The sequence below is a fragment of the Chiloscyllium plagiosum genome, unplaced genomic scaffold, assembly GCF_037043375.1.
Source record: "Chiloscyllium plagiosum isolate Xiang-an unplaced genomic scaffold, Cpla_swu_hap1 HiC_scaffold_31, whole genome shotgun sequence".
NCBI lineage: Eukaryota > Metazoa > Chordata > Chondrichthyes > Orectolobiformes > Hemiscylliidae > Chiloscyllium > Chiloscyllium plagiosum.
In genome coordinates this window covers 12,962,385-12,978,880 of record NW_028270169.1, presented here as the reverse complement: position 1 = coordinate 12,978,880, position 16,496 = coordinate 12,962,385, and the positions used below count along the sequence as shown (strand labels likewise).

At 47.8% G+C, this 16,496-nt stretch overlaps 1 protein-coding gene and 1 pseudogene across 1 annotated transcript in view; both read right to left on the bottom strand.

Annotated features, from left to right (window-relative positions):
- nxn (nucleoredoxin) overlaps window positions 1–16,496 on the bottom strand; it is a 234,848-nt gene that overhangs the window by 50,590 nt on the left and 167,762 nt on the right. Inside the window, exons 4-5 of the mRNA XM_043718204.2 lie at window positions 16,035–16,135; window positions 7,902–8,008 (exon numbers count right to left, since the gene is read on the bottom strand). Coding sequence (XP_043574139.1) covers window positions 7,902–8,008; window positions 16,035–16,135 — 208 coding nt within the window. The remainder of the gene's footprint in view (window positions 1–7,901; window positions 8,009–16,034; window positions 16,136–16,496) is intronic.
- On the bottom strand, window positions 3,470–4,289 carry LOC148141860 (uncharacterized; annotated as a pseudogene).

Here is a 16,496-nt window from a genome sequence, read left to right as displayed (position 1 = left end):
TACAGAAGAAGAGAAAGAGGGAGCTGGAAGAGGAGACAAATCCTGGATTCAAGTGTACTCATCCTCCTTCCGTCTATAACTTGTGGGAACACAGAAACGTAAGGACTAGGAGCAGGAGTAGGCCACTTGGTCCCTTGAGCCTGCTCTGCCATTCAATAAGATCATGGCTGACCTTTTCATGAACTCAGCTCCACTCAGCTGCTCGCTCACCATAACCCTTAATCCCTTGACTGTTCACAAATCTATCTACCTTTGCCTTAAAAACATACAACTGCTTCACTAGGCAGGAAATTCCACAGATTCACAATCCTTTGGCAGAATTGACAGCATGGTGGCTCAGTGGTTAGCACTGCTGCCTCACAGCACCAGGGTCCCAGGTTCGATTCCAACCTCGGGCGACTCTCTGTGTGGAGTCTGCATGGGTTTCCTCCAGGTGCTCCAGTTTCCTCCCACAGTCCAAAGATGTGCAGGTTAGGTGAATTGGCCATGCTGAATTGCCCATAGTGCTAGGTGCATTAGTCAGAGGGAAATGGGTCTGGATGGGTTATTCTTTGGAGGGTCGGGGTGGACTGGTTGGGCCGAACGGCCTGTTTCCACACTGTAGGGAAGTTCCTTCTCAACTCAGTCCTAAATCTGCCCCCTAGTTCTAGTTTCACCCACCTGTGGAATCTACCTCCCTCTTTCTATCACATCCATTTCCTTCATAATTTTTTATGTTTCTATAAGATCCTCTCCTCATTCTTCTAAATTCCAATGAGTTAAGAAATATAGCACTGACTAAAAGTGTAGCTTTTAAAAGGGAACTGGCTCAATACAGCATCAGCTCACATACAAGTAGAATTTTGGAGACCAGTTTTTTAAAATTAATAATCATGGATTCTTCCTCCACGTTGGTAATGCTTCTGAGTGATTGAGAAGCATGTTTGATTTAAGTAAACTCCAGAGAAGTAGTTTACAATGAAACAAAATAAGAATGGACCACACAATAAAATTCATAACATCCATAACCTGATCACTTTAAATAGCTTGATTAATTCAAAACCGAACTGCAAGTCAGAAATGCTTTTAGCGGTTACACCGAATATTCATTTTCTTGAATATTGGTTCTCAAATGTTTTCATTCCTGAGAAACTAGGATGGACGTTTAAGGAGATGTACAAAAACTTGCTTATTTTAGCTGAAAAATAGCTGTTCAACTTTTACCATCACAGAGGACTTCAGAAGGAGAGGAACTTTCTATGGAGCAGAGTGGGACCACGACGGTATATCTGGAAACAAATGAACTGAGAAGATCACAAATTCCTGACAGATTTTCTTTCCAAAGAGAGCAGAAGGCAGATGTAGCAGTCGGGAGTGTGGTGCTGGAAAAGCACAGCAAGTCAGGAGCATCCGAGGAGCAGGAGAATCGACGTTTCGGGCATAAGACCTTTATCAGGAATGAGGCTTTTGGGCCGGGGGGGTCTGAGATATAAATGGGAAGGGGTGAGGCTGGGGGGGGGGAAGGTAGCTGGGAATGCAATAGGTAGGTGAAGGTGAGGGTGAAGGTGATAGGTCAGAGAGGAGGGTGGAGAGGATAGATGGGAAAGGTGATGGAAAGGTCAAGAGGGCAGTGCAGAGTTGAAGGCTTGGGACTGGGATAATGGGGGGGTGGGGGGGGGGGGGGGGAAGGAGAAATGAGGAAGCTGTTGAAATCCACATTGATCCCATGTGGTTGCAGGGTCCCAAGGTGGAATATGAGGCGTTCTTCCTCCAGGCTTCAGGTGGTAATGGTTTGACGGTGGAGGAGGCCCAGGACCTGCATGTCCTTGACGGAGTGTGAGGGGGATTTGAAGTGTTCAGCCATGGGGTGGCAGAAGATGATGCGATTGCCGCACATGGCTGCAATTTGGAATACTGTGTGCAAGTCCGGTCTTCCTTCTATAGGAAGGATGTTGTGAAACTTGAAAGGGTTCAGAAAAGATTTACAAGGATGTTGCCAGGGTTGGAGGGTTTGAGCTACAGGGAGAGGCTGAACAGGCTGGGGCTGTTTTCCCTGGAGCATCAGAGGCTGAGGGGTGACCTTATACAGGTTTATAAAATTATGAGGGACATGGATAGGATACATAGACAAGGTCTCTTCCCTGAGGTGGGGGAGTCCAGAACTAGTGGGCATAGATTTAGGGTGAGAGGGGAAACATTTGAAAGGGACCTAAGGGGCAACGTTTTCACACAGAGGGTGGTGCGTGTATGGAATGAGCTGCCAGAGGAAGTGGTGGAGGCTGGTACAATTACAACATTTAAAAGTCAGCTGGATGGGTATATGAATAGGAAGGGTTTAGAGGGATATGGGCCAAGTGCTGGCAAATAGGACTAGATTAGGTTGGGATGACTGGTCAGCATGGACGGGTTTCTGTTTCCGTGCTGTACCTCTCTATGACTCTGATTGATAAACAGAGCCATGAGAATGCAAGAGCAGAGTATTCATACTGGAACCGAGCAAATCACTGGGCAAGCCTCAAACTGGAGAAATGTGGACAACTTCAGGGCAGGCACCTCAGACAAGACGCAAAGCCTTTGAATGGATACTGCGGGGGTTAATCCAGGATGTTAACAGGGATGACGAAATTCAGTCCTGGAAGAGAGCAGACTTTTCCCTTAGACTGGAGAAAGTTAAGACCAAATGATGTCATAGTAGTGGGCCATTAGGCCCATTGAGTCTGCTCTGCTATTCAATGAGGTTATAGCTGATCTGAAATCACTCAACTCCACTTTCCTGCTTTATCACTGTAATCCTGGATTCCCTTACTGATTAAAAGTCTATCTCAGCTTTGAATGTACTTAATGACCTAACCGCAAAGGATGTTTAAAGGGTAGCTCATCGAGACTTGCAAGGTGATGAGAGATATTGACAGACAAATGGAGAAAATGATGGGTATCATCTAGAAGGGGAAGGGAAAAACACTCTTTCTCTTTCGATGGAGATCTGTGTCACTTGCTCCAAGTGGATGTCAGATGGACTCTGTGAGCAAATCGAAAAGGGAGGGGGTCAGGTACCGGAGGTGGAGAAACTTTACAGGATGACGTATAAAAACAGGGTAAGGAGCTAACCACAACCCGGCGTCGCTCAGAGGCAGGACATCAGCCTCATTCTGCTCCTAATGAGTATGGTCTTAGCCTTCTCCGATCCAATAGTCACGGCTTCAGCCCCAATGGCATCTGGTAAACCTCCTCAGTAATACAGAACTTCAGCTTTATTTCAAAACTATATTCATAAAAGTCATCTATAAGAACATACAAAAGTTCTAAATCATGTACGTACAGCTTTTGCTGAAAACAAACTGGAATTTTGACATTTCTCAGAGTTTCTCTATAGTTGCAAAACAATATCAAAGACATTTCCTACTTATGCAGGAAACGATTTATGCTCATTTTGAGGCATCAGGAGGGTGTGACAACTGATGGATCCTTGACATAGTTTAGCAGGAAGAGCTCAGAAAGTGGTCTTTCCCCACTGCGCCTCAGCACCAACTGCCCCAGGCTTTAGTACGTCCCTCAGCACGTAGTCCTGGAACTCGGAATCGCCAGTCTACACCACTCGGTCAGGGTCAACTCCTTGCTCTGGAAGACCAACAAGGTTCGGGCAGACCAAAGAGAGTCTTTCATTGAGTTGATGGTCCTTCAGGCACAGTTGATGTTTGTTTTGGTATGTGTCCCAGGGAACAGCCCGTAGAGCACAGAGCCGTGTGTCACGGAGCTGTTTGGGATGAACATCGACACAAATCACTGCATCTTCCTCCAGGCTTCCTTCACAAAGGCACATTCCAGCAGGAACTGGGTGACAGTCTGTACCCTGCCCCCACCCAGCAGCTGCTTTGAGGGCAGTGTGCGGTGACACAGACTGACCGGGCCTACATGAAGGGTCTCACAGGGAGGGCCCTTCTCTCCACTAGCCAAGTGATGTCTTGGTATTTAGTGGAAAGTTCTGGCGGTGAGGCATTCTGCCAAATTACTTTGACAGTCTGTTCAGGGAACAACCTGAGAAGATCCACCCTCTCCTTTTCCCTCAGGGTTTGGAGAACATTACATGCTGACCACTCCCTGTGGTCAAAGGTGTTTTCCTGTAAAACTATTTCCATGAAGGGTAGGTCACGCAGAACTGTCCAACTACTGGCAGTGTTCCACGGCACCAAGGATAGACTCATCCTTCGCAACACCGGGGACAGGTAGAACCTCAGTACGTTGTGACACTTGGTGTGTGCGTACCGAGGGTCAACGCACAGCTTGATGCAGCCGCACACAAAGACAGCCATGAGGATGAGAGTGGGCTTGGGTACATCCCTCACCCTCCTTAACCAGAGTTATGTACCTGATACCCCTGCAGACACAGTCCATCTTAGACCTCCAGATACAATGGAAGACGAAAAACTCAGCAGGTCTGGCAGCATCTTGTGAAGAGAAATCAGAGTTAACGTTTCAGGTCCGGTGACCCTCCCTCAGAAGTGGAAGATGGCTCAGGATTGCCTGCCAGCTGACAACCCGGGTGTTTACCTGCAGCGGAGAGGGGGCGGTGTACTCATAAGCCCCAGCACCTGTCTCACCTTGGCAATATGCCACTCCCAAGTTATTGTGAGGACGGAGCAGTACAGCCTCAGAGGAGGCAGGGTGCTGAGAGTTGTGGGTGTGGGATCTGAAGTTGATGTGGGCAGGGGTCTGCTTGGTAAGATGATTCCCCACTTTCGTACATACCCCCCGCACCACTGTCCATTTCTCTGACTGTACAGACCAGAGGAGATACAGAATTTCTGATGCAAGAACACAAGGACAGTGCTACTGTAGGATTCCTCTGTTGGTGCACAGAAACAAAAGATTTTCAATCAAAGTGTTTTGGACAAGAACAGCCAAGCCGTACCCCCTGCTGCTAATTAGCTTCCTGTAGTTGGTTTTTGCTCTGTGCCCAGCTCCAGCCCCAACAATGGAGCTGGGATTACACTACACTCAGAGCTCAAACAAATTACTGGTCTTTCAGTCAAACATTAGACAATAGACAATAGGTGCAGGAGTAGGCCATTCTGCCCTTCGAGCCTGCACCACCATTCAATATGATCATGGCTAATCATCCTTAATCAGTATCCTGTTCCTGCCTTATCTCCATAACCCTTGATCTCACTATCCTTGAGAGCTCTATCCAACTCTTTCTTAAACGAATCTGGGGCAGTGCATTCCACACAGCCACCACTCTCTGGGTGAAGAAGTTTCTCCTCATCTCTGTCCTAAATGGCCTACCCCTTTTTTTTAAGCTGTGTCCTCTGGTTCGGGACTCACCCATCAGTGGAAACATGTTTCCTGCCTCCAGAGTGTCCAATCCTTTAGTAGTCTAATAACAAGTCTATACCAGGGTTTATCACCCACATGAGCCAGTAACTAACCATCAAAGTATTCTTGACCAAGATTATGAGTCACGCCCAACTCACTGCAAGGTTAATTCCTACCCATTTCACAGAGTGATCAAATGCTTTGATCTGAAATGTTGGTGATCATTGATCTAATTTCAATTGCATTTTGTCAGAGGGTTTCATCACGTGTCACTGTTCAGATTCCCCCTGGCCCACCAGGTGTATGCTCACACAATGGGCTTTTCCCATTGGATTGAAGAAGGATGAGAGGTGACTTGATAGAGGTCTACAAGATGTGGAGAGGCAGAGAGTGAATAGACAGAGACTTTTCGCCAGGGTGGAAATAGCTATCATGAGGGGGCATAATTTTAAGGTGATTGGAGGAAGGTTTAGAGGAGATGTCAGAGGGAGGTTCTTTACACAGAGAGTGGTGGGTGTGTAGAATGCAATGGTAGTAGAGGCAGAGAGATTAGGGACATTGAAGTGACTCTTGGATAGGCACATGGAAGATAGTACAATGTCAGGTATGTAGAGCAGCCTGATCTTAGAGTAGGTAAAAGGTCGGCACAACATCAAGGGCTGAAGGGCCTGTACCGTGCTGTATTATTCTGTGTACATCAGCTTGTCCCAGTACACCCTGCCAGAAACATACAGCAACAGAAGCTCAGACACCAGTGGTCGCTTCCTTTGTGCATTGAACCTCATGCCACTGATCATTGCCAAGACTGAAGTGAGCTGGAAGACTCTGTTTGACGGTGAACAGAAAGTTCCAGCATTGCAATGGCTTTCTGAGCTGCACCCATCCAGGCAAGTGGGGAGTATTCCATCACACCCCCAACTTCTGCCTTGTAGATGGTGGACAGGCTTTGGGAGTCAGGAGGTGCGTTACTCACCTCTATCTTGCTAGACTTAGAGTTGCTGTTGTCACCCCTGTATTTATATGGCTGGTCCAGGTCAGCTTCTGGTCAATGGTGAACTCCTAGAATGTTGATTCTGGGGTACTCAGCAATGCAATTGCCATTGACCATCAAGGGGCGGTAGTTACATTCTCTCGTTTGAGTTGATTATCACCTGTCTTCCTCAAATTGACATGCTGTCCACCCTGAACATTGAGGACTTTGTCAAGAGGGTCCATGATTTAGGACATAGGAAAAGCAATGACCGAAATCTGAAGAACACATAATTAAAGGGCAACTCCAATGCGTGTGGGCTGGAATATAGAGGGATGGGAGAGATGTTAAAGCTGGACAGAGTTCTGGTTAGATTCCAATTGCAGGAGGGAGGGTATTGAGAGCCTTAAGATTAGAGTTAGACCCTTCAGGAGTGATCTCAGGAAGCAGTTCTCCACACTAAAGCCAGTTGAAATTTGGAACATTCGCCCCCCCCGAACATTTGTTGAGGCTGGGGTTAATTGCAAACAATAAAACTGAGATGGACAGATTTTCCTTAGCCATGGGATATTCAGGGTCATAATCCCAAGGTTGGCCTATCGGTTTAAATTAATGACCAGGCCAGAACCAACTGAATGATGGAACAAAAATACAGAGAACGCTGGAGAAACTCAGCACATCAGGTGCGACCCTCATGTTGGAACAGGCTTGAGGGGCTGAATGGTGTCCTCCTATTCCTGTGTTACAGGCCTACCTTTTATTCATTCATGGGATGAGGGTGTCGCTGGCTGGGCCAGCATTTAATGCCCCATCCCTAATTGCCCCAGAGGGCAGTTGAGAGTCAACCACGCTGCTGTGGGTCTGGAGTCACATGTAGGCCAGACAAGGATGGCAGTTTCCTTCCTTAAAGGACATTAATGAATCAGAGGGGTTGTTCCCTGACAATGGCTAATCATCATTAGCCTCCTAATTCCAGATTCTCACTGAATTCAAATTCTAGCAACTGCTGTGGTGCGACTCGAACATTGGTCCCCAGGACATTACCTTGGTTTACTGGTATTAACAATCCAGTGACAATACCCTAGGCCAACACCTCTGCCAAAAGGTAACCCAGTAAGATGGTTTCAACTCCAAATGTGTGTTGGTGGGAGCAATGAGTTCTACTCACTGGTTACTCCACCCTGCACTGGCTGGCTTGACAAGGACAGAGATAGACTGGAGCCAACTCAGCGGGCAGTTTTAAACAAATTCACTGCACATTTTGGGGTTCAAGCATGATGTCTGTGGAATTAACATTTTGGGATTCCCACAGCAAACCGTACAGCAGCTCCTCACATCTGTGCGGTTAAATCAACATTGGAGAGGAGATGTAAGTAGCGATTTGAAAAACGAGAGAGTGAGGACTGCAGATGCTGGACTGGGTGGTGCTGGGAAAGCACAGCTAGTCAGGCAGCATCTGAGGAGCAGGAGAATCATCGTTTCAAGCTTAAGCTATTCATCAGTAATGCAGCTCGATTCTCCTGCTCCTCGGTTGCTGCCTGACCGGCTGTGCTTTTCCAGCACCACATGTTTTGACAGCAATTTAACAACGTAATATCAGACCGGCCGGGTTACCATGAATGATGTTCGCTACATGTACCTTGTATGCCATAATTCCAATTGAGCCGTGACCTTCTGGCTTCATCGGTGTACGGTACAGCTAACCACGGCATCTCGTTAAAATACTGTTTAAAGGAGTCTTCTGACCTGAGGGGTAAAGAATGGCAGCACTGAAACAGTCTGGTGTGTTTTTTTGCAAACGGTTATGAGTTGATGCAAGGGGTGGAGTGGGTGGGGGGGGGGGGGGGGGGGGGGGAAGAAATGCAGTTCAAGAGGCAGCAGATGTTGTTACCACCAATACTCTGGATGGGACGCCCCTCAGAGGGCTGGCGCCGATTCGATGGGCTGAATGGCCTCTTTCTGCCCTGCAGGGATTTGATGACCCTCTGCCACATTCCTCGTGAGGGTTTTCCTCCCAGTCCAGCCACCCACCATTGTCACTACCTTGCCTCCGTGGCACTTTACTGACTGCTTCCCCCAGACAAAAGCGACTGAGGCTGGGGCACGGGAAAGCTGATGAGTACGGCCAAATGCCCAAGCCACAAAATAGGGAGTGCCCACCTCCTGCCTCCCTGGCTTGATATTTATTCATTTACGTGGCGCCGACCAGCTGCCAAAGCCCCAGCAGACTGCCAGCAGTGTTTTGAGCAGTGACACCAAACATCGGTGACAGAGAGTGATGCCAGGTCCTCTGTACAGCTTCTCCAGCTGAAAACAGGGCATTGCTTGTCCAACGACCCTTCCCGTTCACCTCTGCTGTCAGGACGGCCAACTACCTGTGGTGTCTGCAAACAGGAAGTCGTGGGCTTCTAGACTTTACCACACTTAGCAATCATCAAAGCTACAATCTCTTTATTCTAAAATGACAGTATTCGGGGCAAAAGAAACAGAGTCAACATTCGCTGTTCTAAAGTAGGGCCACACTGGATTTGAATCTCTGTTTTTCTCTCTCTCTGAGTTTCTCCAGCACTTTCTGCTCCCTTTTCAGATTTTCAGCACCAGCTGGACTCTGCTATTATTATAACTTATTTATTTTGGTTAGTTCTGGCAAAAAATCGATCTGTAGCATCCATTCTACTCCTCTCTCCATAGGTGTTGCCTGACTTGCTGAGTATTTGCGGCATTTTCTGTTTTTTATTTCAGATTTCCAGCTCCACAGCATTTTCCTTCAGTAACACGTTTCATTTCTTTACCTGTCACGTGATCATCCTGTTTCTCGCTTGCATCATCATCATCACCTTTTTTGACATTTAATCTCCCTGCCCATCCATCCAGCACAGAACAGACCCTTCAGCCCAACCAGTCCATAATCCCAAACTAAATTAGTCCCACCTGCCTGCTCTGGGCCCATCTCCCTCCAAACCTTTCCCATTCATGTACTTACCCAAATGTCCTTTAAACGTTGTAACTGTGCTCACACCCACCACTTCCCCAGGAAGTTCATTCCACACACGAACCACTCTCTGTTGTCCCTCATGTCCTTTCGCCCCTCACATTAGAAATGTACCCGCTAGTCTTGAAATCCCCCACCCTAGGGATACAAACATCAGCCTTACCCACAGCCCTCATGACTTTATAAACCTCCAAAAGGTCACCCCTCAGCTTCCTACGCTCCAGGGAAAAAAACTCCCAGCCTATCCTGCCTCTCCTTGTAACATGTCACATCGAGAGGGAATGGGCGGCACGGTGGCTCAGTGGTTAGCACTGCTGCCTCACAACGCCAGGGACCTGGGTTCAATTCCCGCCTCAGGCGACTGTCTGTGTGGAGTTTGCACATTCTCCCCGTGTCTGTGTGGGTTTCCACCGGGTGTTCCGGTTTCCTCCCACAGTCCAAAGATGTGCAGGTTAGGTGAATTGGCCATGCTAAATTGCCCATAGTGTTAGGTGTAGGGGAACAGGTCTGGGTGGGTTGGACCGAAGGGCCTGTTTCAACACTGTAGGGAATCTAATCTAATGGAAAGGTTTGTCTGAATGAAGATGGTTATTTCAGTTATGCAGGGCAGTGGTGAGACCCCATCTAGATTACTGTGCATTCTCCTGGCCCCATTATTTATGGATCATTCTCACTGGTGTCTTTATTGCCTGTTAAAAAGCAGCAATTGTGAATTATTTCCCAGCTCATTTGAGATCTTAACTAAAGAAATAACAAGATTGGATCCTGGTTGGGGAAAACACACCTGCCTTTCACCTTATCTATAGCCCTCATGACTGTATAAACCTCAAGGTCACCCCTCAAACTCCTGTGAAAAAAGTCCCAGCCTATCCTTATAACTCAAACCCTCCAGTCCCATGTAGGCCAGAACCATCTGCCCTGGTGGGATTTGAACCCAGAACATGAGCCATGTTTCCGGATCAATAGTCTAGCAATAATACCACTGGACTATTACCTCCCTGTAATACCACAATACTTCAACTTGTGTCACTGCTCAAGCAGAACAGAGTCGACAGTGTGAGAGTAAGGTCAAGAAGTTTTGGATTATGGAGCAAAGATGGAATTGAGGTGCCAATCAGTGATGAACAGCCGGCTCATTTTCTGAGGTGAGCATTGTCTACTGTTATGTTGATTGAGCTACACTCTGACTGGCTATCTCTCAAGGGGCTGAGTGGCCTCCCCTCAATCACACAGCATTATGGGTTAGCTCTTCATCATTCATGGGATGTGAACAGTTGCCCAGAGGGCAGTTAAGAGCCAACAACATTATTGTGGGTCTGGAATCACACATAGGCCAGACCAGGTACGTTTGGCAAGTTTACATCCCTAAATGGCATCAATGAATCGGATGAGGGTTACACTGATAGTGGAGTGCGCTTGCTTTATATTCCAGATTTTTAATTGGGTTCAGAATTCACCACCTGTTTTGGTGGGATTTGAACCCACCATCCACAGAACATTAACCAAGGGTTCTGGATAACTACTCCAATGACATTATCACCACACCAATGGATATCAGAGCTGCTGTATGTCGGCTAATCCAAATGTAGTCCTCAGAGGAGGAAGAAGCAGCCAACCATTTTCTTAACAACACGGTCCTATTTATATTCACCAGTTTATCAGGCTTGAATTTCTCAGGCCTGGAGATTTTGAAAGGATTGTTTACTCACCCCACTGCATCATGGGAAGAAAAATGCAACCGAGGTCTCTTTGCTTGACACATTTTCACTATAAATTTGTATTGTTGTCAGACTAAGAGACCTCGGTTGCATTTATCTTCCCATGATGCAGTGGGGTGAGTAAACAATCCTTTCCAAATCAAATTTATAGTGAAAATGTTTTTAAATGGTGCAGTATCGGAAGTTTGTGGAACACAAGAATTGAAAGCTCTCAATCTTAGGGACTAAGTGGTCAGGTCAGGGTGTGCAGCAAGATGGCTGTTGTTCTTTTAATTCTCTTTAGCCCCTTCCTCCTCCTTTTACTGACAAACAACTAGTCCTTCTGGCACGTAGGTCTTACAAGAGAGTGCCAAAATCCCAATGATTTATGCACAGAATACAACACAAGGCAGGCTGAAACCTGACATTTAATAAGTATGTCTGTTGTTCAACAGCTGCCAAGTTATCTCAAAGCTGTCCAGCACAGGAAAAAGCTTATGTTTATAATTAAAGTCACTGGTTATAAATACTTGTGAAAGAATGTGAGGACCAGTGCTGGCCTTATACCAGCCCCAATTCTGACCTTCATGTTGCTTTCATTGCAATGTCAAGCACAGGTATTGGACATTTCTTCCCTACTCCAGCCCATCCTTTATCTCTCATTGTCTTTCTTTCTCACACACAATTGCTCAGTGAGAATACAATAGGTTAGGCAAGGGGAGTACACAGGACCTGCAATGTCAAGGGTCACAGGCATACAAGAACATCAGCACTTTCACGTTCTCCTCCAGATTTTACACCCTGAACGCACACTGACTGTTCCCACATCCCAACATTCCTGGGTCAAAATGCTCAAGTCCCCTTGACAACGGCACTATTTGTGCGCCTACAGCACAATTAATGGTAGGATCTTGGTGAGTGTTGTTGAACAGAAAGACCGAGGGGTTCAGGCATATAATTCTTTGAAGTTTGCATCATTGGTAGACAGGCTGATTAAGAAGGCATTTAGCATGCTTGTCTTCATTGCTCAGATATTTGAATATTGGAGTGGGGAGGCAGGGTGGCTCAGTGGTTAGCACTGCTGCCTCACAGTGCTAGGGACCTGGGTTCAATTCCACCCTTGGATGACTGTCTGTGTGGTGTTTGTATGTTCTTCCTGTGTCTGTGTGGGTTTCCTCTGGGTGCTCTGGTTTCCTCCCACAGTCCAAAGATGTGCAGGCTGGGTGAATTGACCATGGAAAATGCAGTGTAACAGGGATGGGGTGGGATGCTCTCCAGAGGGTTGGTAGGAGTTTGATAGGCTGCTTCCATGTTGTAAGGATGCTCTGATTCTAGCCTCTGGGAAGTCATGTTGAGGTTGCACAGGTGAGGCCTCTTCTGGAGTACTGTGTCTAGTCCTGTCACAGGAAGGACATTATTAAGCTTGAGAGGGTCAGAAGTGATTTAGCAGGTGGATGGAATGGAAGGTTTGAGTTATAGGGAAAGGCTGGATAGCCTGTGACCTTTTTCACTGGAGTGTCGGAGATTGAGAGTAACGTTATGGTGATTTTTAAAATCATGAGGTGTGTGGATAAGGTGAATAAGAGGTGTCTTTTCCTTAGGGTAGGCAATTTCGAGACTGGGGGGGGATATTTTTAAGGTGAGAGGAGAAATATTTAAGAAAGACATGGGGGCAACATTTTTACACAGACAGTGGTCAGGGTGTTGGATGAATTTCTAGAGAAAGTGATTGGCATGGGTACAGTTACACGTTTAGATGACATATGAATAAGTATATGAATATGAGATGTTTAGAGGGATATGGGCCAAGCGCAGGCAGGTGGGACTAGTTTAGTTTGGGATAATGGTCGGCATGGACTGTTTGGGCCGAAGGGTCTGTTTCCACGTTCTAGGACTCTGTGACTCAAAAAGGTGGCTCACTAACACATTCTCAAGGGCAGTTAGGGATGGGTAATAAATTCCTGTCATGGCAGCACGTGCACGATGATGATGTCAAATAGGCACAAGTGGGATTGGTAACTGCAAAGGTCTCTGTCGAGTAAGTGCCGTGTCTTCTACCGACTGACAACCATGTTCTGCGAGACTGCACGACAGAGTCGGTTCCTAGCTGGCCCTGCCAACCCAGTCAGGAATCCTGATAGCTTAGCGATTTGAAATAAACTGAGAAGTCTAAACACCAAGTAATGAGTTTTAATTCAAACTGTGAACAATTTGTTGGATGGTGAATGGAACACAGAGGCTCCCTTCAGAGCAGAGAAAGCTAAGGGCAGATCTGATCATGGTCTTTCCAATTCAAGAAGGAATAGACTTGAGTGAATAAAGAGAAACTGTGACCAACGGGTGAGAGATCAATGAGCTAACCCTAACCCTGTCCCTAACTCTAACTCTATCCCTAGTGCGGCTGTTGGGTATGTTATGTTGGATAAAAGATCCAACATCCAACTCATCTCAACTGTTCTAGACGTTTCCATTTGACAGGCTTGAACTTCTCAGGCCTGGAGATTTGGAAAGGATTGTTTACTCACCCTACTGTGTCACGGGAAGATAAATCCTGTCAAGGTCTTTTAGCTTGACAAAGTGGCAAATTAATAGTGAGACGCGCTTAAATGGTGCAGCATCAGAAATTTGAAGGGACATGTTGTGTCGGCCTCAAGGTTGGAAGCCATTAAGTTGTAGGGCCTAACAGATTCAAAGGGAAGGTTTGTTAATGGCTATTCTAATAACCAGTGGCTGGCTCAAGAATGAAAACCAGATGTGAAATCACAACCTACTGTAGGATTTGGGTGTAAAAGGGTTTTGGGTGTGCAAAATATCACCCACTCCTGCCTTAGAACATTACAGCGCAGTCCAGGCCCTTCAGCTCTTGATGCTGTGCCAACCTGTGAAACCCATATGAAGCCCATCTAACCTACACTATTCCATTTCCATCCACATCTTTATCCAATGACCATTTAAATGCCCTTAGAGTTGGTGAGTCTACTGCTGTTGCGGGCAGGATGCTGCCCTTGGAAAATGGCAGGGTGCTGAGCTTCCAGGAGAAAGTGAGGGCTGCAGATGCTGGAGATCAGAGCTGAAAATGTGCTGCTGGAAAAGCGCAGCAGGTCAGGCAGCATCCAAGGAACAGGAGAATCGACGTTTCAGGCATAAGCCTTTCTTCAGGAATGAGGAGAGTGTGCCAAGCAGGCTAAGATAAAAGGTAGGGAGGAGGGACTTGGGGGAGGGGCGTTGGAAATGCGACAGGTGGAAGGAGGTCAAGGTGAGGGTGATAGGCCAGAGTGGGGTGGGGGCGGAGAGGTGTTAAAAAGATTGCAGGTTAGGAAGGCGGTGCTGAGTTTGAGGGACCACCCCCCACGTTTTCCTCCACAGCACCACTCCCCACCTTTTCCTCTGCTGCACCACCCCCCCACCTTTTCCTCCACTACTTATCTTTCCAATCCTCCCACTTCCTCCAAACCAAAGGAGTAGCCATGGGCACCCGCATGGGCCCCAGCTATGCCTGCCTCTTTGTAGGATATGTGGAACAGCCCATCTTCCGCAACTACACTGGCCCCACCCCCCATCTTTTCCTCCGCTACATCGATGACTGTATCGGCGCCGCCTCGTGCTCCCACGAGGAGGTTGAACAGTTCATCCACTTTACCAACATCTTCCACCCCGACCTCAAATTCACCTGGACCGTCTCAGACTCCTCCCTCCCCTTCCTAGACCTTTCCATTTCTATCTCGGGCGACCGAATCAACACGGACATCTACTACAAACCGACCGACTCCCACAGCTACCTAGACTACACCTCCTCCCACCCTGCCCCCTGTAAAAACGCCATCCATATTCCCAATTCCTTCGTCTCCACCGCAACTGCTCCCAGGAGGACCAGTTCCAAATCCGTACAACCCAGATGGCCTCCTTCTTCAAGGACCGCAATATCCCCTCAGATGTGGTCGACGATGCCCTCCACCGCATCTCTTCCACTTTCCGCTCCTCCGCCCTTGAGCCCCGCCCCTCCAACCGCCACCAGGTCAGAACCCCACTGGTCCTCACCTACCACCCCACCAACCTCCATATACAGCGGATCATCCGCCGTCATTTCCGCCACCTCCAAACGGACCCCACCACCAGGGATATATTTCTCTCCCCTCCCCTATCAGCGTTCCGAAAAGACCACTCCCTCCGTGACTCCCTCGTCAGGTCCACAACCCCCCACCAACCCAACCTCCACTCCCGGCACCTTCCCCTGCAACCGCAAGAAATGCAAAACTTGCGCCCACACCTCCCCCCTTACTTCCCTCCAAGGCCCCAAGGAACACTTCCATATCCGCCACAAATGCACCTGCACCTCCACACACATCATCTATTGCATCCGCTGCACCCGATGTGGCCTCCTCTATATTGGGGAGACAGGCTGCCTACTTGCGGAACGTTTCAGAGAACACCTCTGGGACACCCGGACCAACCAACCCAACCACCCCGTGGCTCAACACTTCAACTCCCCCTCCCACTCCACCAAGGACATGCAGGTCCTTGGACTCCTCCATCGCCAGACCATAGCAACACGACGGTTGGAGGAAGAGCGCCTCATCTTCCGCCTAGGAATCCTCCAACCTCAAGGGATGAACTCAGATTTCTCCAGTTTCCTCATTTCCCCTCCCCCCACCTTGTCTCAGTCAAATCCCTCGAACTCAGCACCGCCTTCCTAACCTGCAATCTTCTTCCTGACCTCTCCGCCCCCACCCCACTCCGGCCTATCACCCTCACCTTAACTTCCTTCCACCTATCGCATTCCCAACGCCCCTCCCCCAAGTCCCTCCTCCCTACCTTTTATCTTAGCCTGCTGGACACACTTTCCTCATTCCTGAAGAAGGGCTTATGCCCGAAACGTCGATTCTCCTGTTCCTTGGATGCTGCCTGACCTGCTGCGCTTTTCCAGCAACACATTTTCAGTGCTGAGCTTCCAGCTCAGGGTTGCCCGGCCTGAAACCCATTCTCACCCTGCTCTAAGTCAACCAAGCGGGACATGGCTGAAGGAGCTATGCTGCTGGAGGAACCTTAACACTGAACCTGTCAGAGGGAACGGAGTCTACTTTACCTGTCAGCACTGACGAAAACAATCTCAAACTTGTGTCCCATCTCTTTGATTTTCCGATATGTCTCCACAAGCACTCGGGTGAGACTTCTGCAAGGAGGGCACTGTATTCGAAAGGAGAGAATTAATGCAGTTAGCAGTTGGGTTCTGTTACTCTGCACCGATACTACGCAGAGCTTTCTTAATCATTAAAAACACTTCCAGAACACTATTACACGTCACTTTTTTTTAAATGTTTTCGGTAACTGCCAACATCTGGCAAACACACCTCCTAGTCCTGGGATCTTGTATTTTCATTGTATTAGCTAGAGCCAGTGAGAGGGAGCTGGCCTACTGGGGATATCTCAAAGGGTTTCGGATCATGCTGGAATATGTTCAAAAACCAATCAAACGTCTTCCTCCTCAGCCCCTCTCTCTCTAATGTGCTCTCCAAAGGTACTGACCCTGCTGTACAGTTTTGTTTTA